A 3,121-nucleotide genomic window follows, 5' to 3' on the forward strand; every position below is an offset into this window, starting at 1 on the left:
GAGACGAATATCAAAACAAACATCAACTACAATACAACATGGCCAGAAGAACGCTGAGCTCCTCGAGGAAAGACAGGAGCTTGCATTCTGGATACAACATAATTTAGTATGAAATTGTAATAATTTCTCATAAGATTTAGAATAAAGTTGTCTGGGTAGCGTAGCGGTCTATTCCGTTGCCTACCAACACGGGGATCGCCGGTTCGAATCCCCGTGTTACCTCTGGCTTGGTCGGGCGCGCCTACAGACACAACTGGCCGTGTCTGCGGGTGGGAAGCCGGATGTGGGTATGTGTCCTAGTCACTACACTAGTGCCTCCTCTGGTCGGTTGGGGCGCCTGTTCGGGAGGGAGGCGGATCTGGGGGGAAAAGCGTGATCCTCCCACATGCTACATCCCCCCTGGCGAAACTCCTCACTGTCAGGTGAAAAGAAGCGGCTGGCGACTCCACATGGATCAGAGGAGGCATGTGGTAGTCTGCGCCCCCCCCCCCCCGGATCGGTAGAAGGGGTGGGGCAGTGACCAGGACGGCTCGGAAAAATGGGATAATATAGGACAATTGGCCGAATACAATTTGGAAGAAAAAAGGAGAAAATTAAAAAAAAAAAGATTTAGAATAAAGTTCACGACAGAATGTAGAACCCAATACCAAATCCAACTCAGCATCTACATAGAAAATGAAACTGCGGCCAGGTTCGTTCTAGAACAAATCTGTCATTCCAGCAAATTCCCGTCAGGTTTAAGTATAAATATCACGCTAGAACTAACCATAAGTTATCCAGTGAACTTGTATTGATAACTTCTTTTTTTTTCTCTCTCTCTCTTCCCTCACAGCTTCAGCAAATGGCCGATGGCTTTGCGGTGGATATAGACAAACAGCTAGCAACCAAGACCAAGGAGCTTTTAGGCTGACTGGACATGTGAAAAGAAAGACACTTCCCATTCATCTGGACACAACGTTTATTGAGACAGAAACGTTTCATCACTCATCTAGCTGACCTCTTCGGTCTCACCTGGCTGCAGGTACCCCACCCTTAGAAACAACACACTGGCACAACGACCGAAACCAACGACCAGTTTCATATGCAAATAGGCGTGACCATGAATTTGCATATGAAACCGGTCATTGGTTACGGTCATTATAAGGGCGGGGATACCTGCAGGCAGGTGAGACTGAAGAGGTCACCTAGATGGGTGATGAAACGTGTCTGCCTTAATAAACATTGTATCCAGATGAACTGATTCATCTTTCTGATACTTTCTTTCCTGCATAAAGACAAAAAGAAAACTCTTTCCATTTCTGGCACTGTACTATCTTAAATGGTTATAAATGTACCCAGGGATAACACACACTAATAAATGCACAACAAATGTGTATTGTGTCCTTATCATGTTGATAAAAGGAAGCGATTGCGGAGTTTGTTATAGTTGTGCTGTGGCGGTAGATTGTAAGTTCCACTCTCTTAATGGGAGATGATTTACCACACAAAGCGGTGTGTGTAATAGTAGATGATTTTGTTATCTGTGTTTAACTGTCAGCACACAAACAGGGCTTAGCGTGGAAACAGCGACAGAATGCCAGTCAGCTCCCTCCCCTCCCCTCCCCTCCCCTCCCCTCCGCCCCTCCTCTCGTCTTCAAACAAACATCGGAGCGAGGGATGAATCGACTTTTAATGGGATTTGAGGGCCTCCTCCTAATCAAACTCCTTGCCACAAGGACCGTCTGTTTACATAAAACAAGCGCACCCGTCTGGATGTAGACTGGCTGCGGCTTCGTCTCGGCGGTGAGAATGAGGAAGAGGGAGAGAGGAAGAGGGGCTTCGCCAGGAACGCCTGAGCAGATATAACCAGTGTTGCCAAACATTTGTTTCACATTGATTCAAAATCTGTAAATAAATGTAAAAAAAAATCTACTTCAGAGGAAAAAAAAAAAAGGTCTTTAATTTCTGCCCATGTCTAGCACTGATAATATGGCTACTCTTTCTAAACACAACAAAGCAGGAGAAGTAACGTTATTGATGGACTCCATTAAAAAAAAACTGCTTTGTACTTTGTGCGTCATTTCGTCCTTGTTTTCTTTTCCTTCTCTTTTGGTTTGAATCCCCCCCCCTCCTCTTCCCCCCCTCCTCCATTAGGCGGAGTGATAATGGACTTTTCCTGTGTACAGACCTCTAGGCCGCGGCTGTTGGCACAACAGCCACCCATTAAGGCAAAGGGGTTTTTAATGCCGTGCGTTTTGGCCCTCTCCGTCTTCGCTTATCTGTGTATTTAAGACTGTCGTCAGGACACGTGGAGGCGGCCGTTCCTCGCGAGCGGCAGCGAAACGCGCCTGCGTGACGTAAGAAAGGTAGGGAGTGTTTCGCCGCTGCCGTGGCAACCTGCGTTCATACGTTTATGGGCCCCGCCGAAATCAGGCTCTGCGCAAAATTGCGGCATTTTATACTCATTATTCTAATCACGCTTTACTTTCTCGCCGTCTTTACCGTACACCTGGTCCAACCCGCATAGTGAATTGGCGCGGCTTACTCGTGTACTTCGGTTGGTAGTCTCCGTTGCCGCCATGAGTTAATTTGATCAGTAAATTTCCATTGCTGCAGACCGCATGTTGAAGCTTTGTTACGTCACATCCTGCAGAGGTCGGAAGTAACGGGCGCTTTACCCGCCACTCTCTTCACAGCACTTGAGTAAGTATTTCCCTGTAATTGTAACTTTTTTTTTTGAGTATTGTAGCGAATTCGGGAGACGACGCAACCACAGGAAGTGCCGCGGCCGGGAAGCGAACCCGTATCGCCCGCACCGCGGGAGACATCGCGAACCGCTCGACTAAAGGGTCAGACCCGCCAGCTAGCGGCCAGCGTGTCTTATCCATGCACGTTACACTACTTCTTATCCATGCACGTTACAGTATAATAAACCACAGTATTTATACTTTTGCTTTGAGTTAATTTATGATAAAAGGTCAGGAACACTTCTATTTGATACACAATATTTTGTTTCCCCCAACCCACAGCAGTGCAACACAAAGACAAAAACACATATCTAAAAACTACAAGAACACATGTATATCATATTACAAAAAAATCACTGTTCGAGGGAGCGAACGCCAGGATGACTGCTAGCAGT

General features: G+C 46.6%; 1 protein-coding gene across 2 annotated transcripts in view; it reads left to right on the forward strand.

The window, feature by feature from the left end:
• mrrf (mitochondrial ribosome recycling factor) overlaps window positions 1-1,810 on the forward strand; it is a 32,169-nt gene extending 30,359 nt beyond the window's left edge. For both annotated transcript variants that reach the window (XM_056302022.1, XM_056302023.1), the window contains exon 7: window positions 833-1,810. In XM_056302022.1, coding sequence (XP_056157997.1) covers window positions 833-910 — 78 coding nt within the window. In that variant the 3' untranslated portion in view covers window positions 911-1,810. The remainder of the gene's footprint in view (window positions 1-832) is intronic.
• Window positions 1,811-3,121: the final 1,311 nt, after the last annotated feature.

This window comes from Lampris incognitus, unplaced genomic scaffold (genome assembly GCF_029633865.1).
Source record: "Lampris incognitus isolate fLamInc1 unplaced genomic scaffold, fLamInc1.hap2 scaffold_336, whole genome shotgun sequence".
Taxonomy (NCBI): Eukaryota; Metazoa; Chordata; class Actinopteri; order Lampriformes; family Lampridae; genus Lampris; species Lampris incognitus.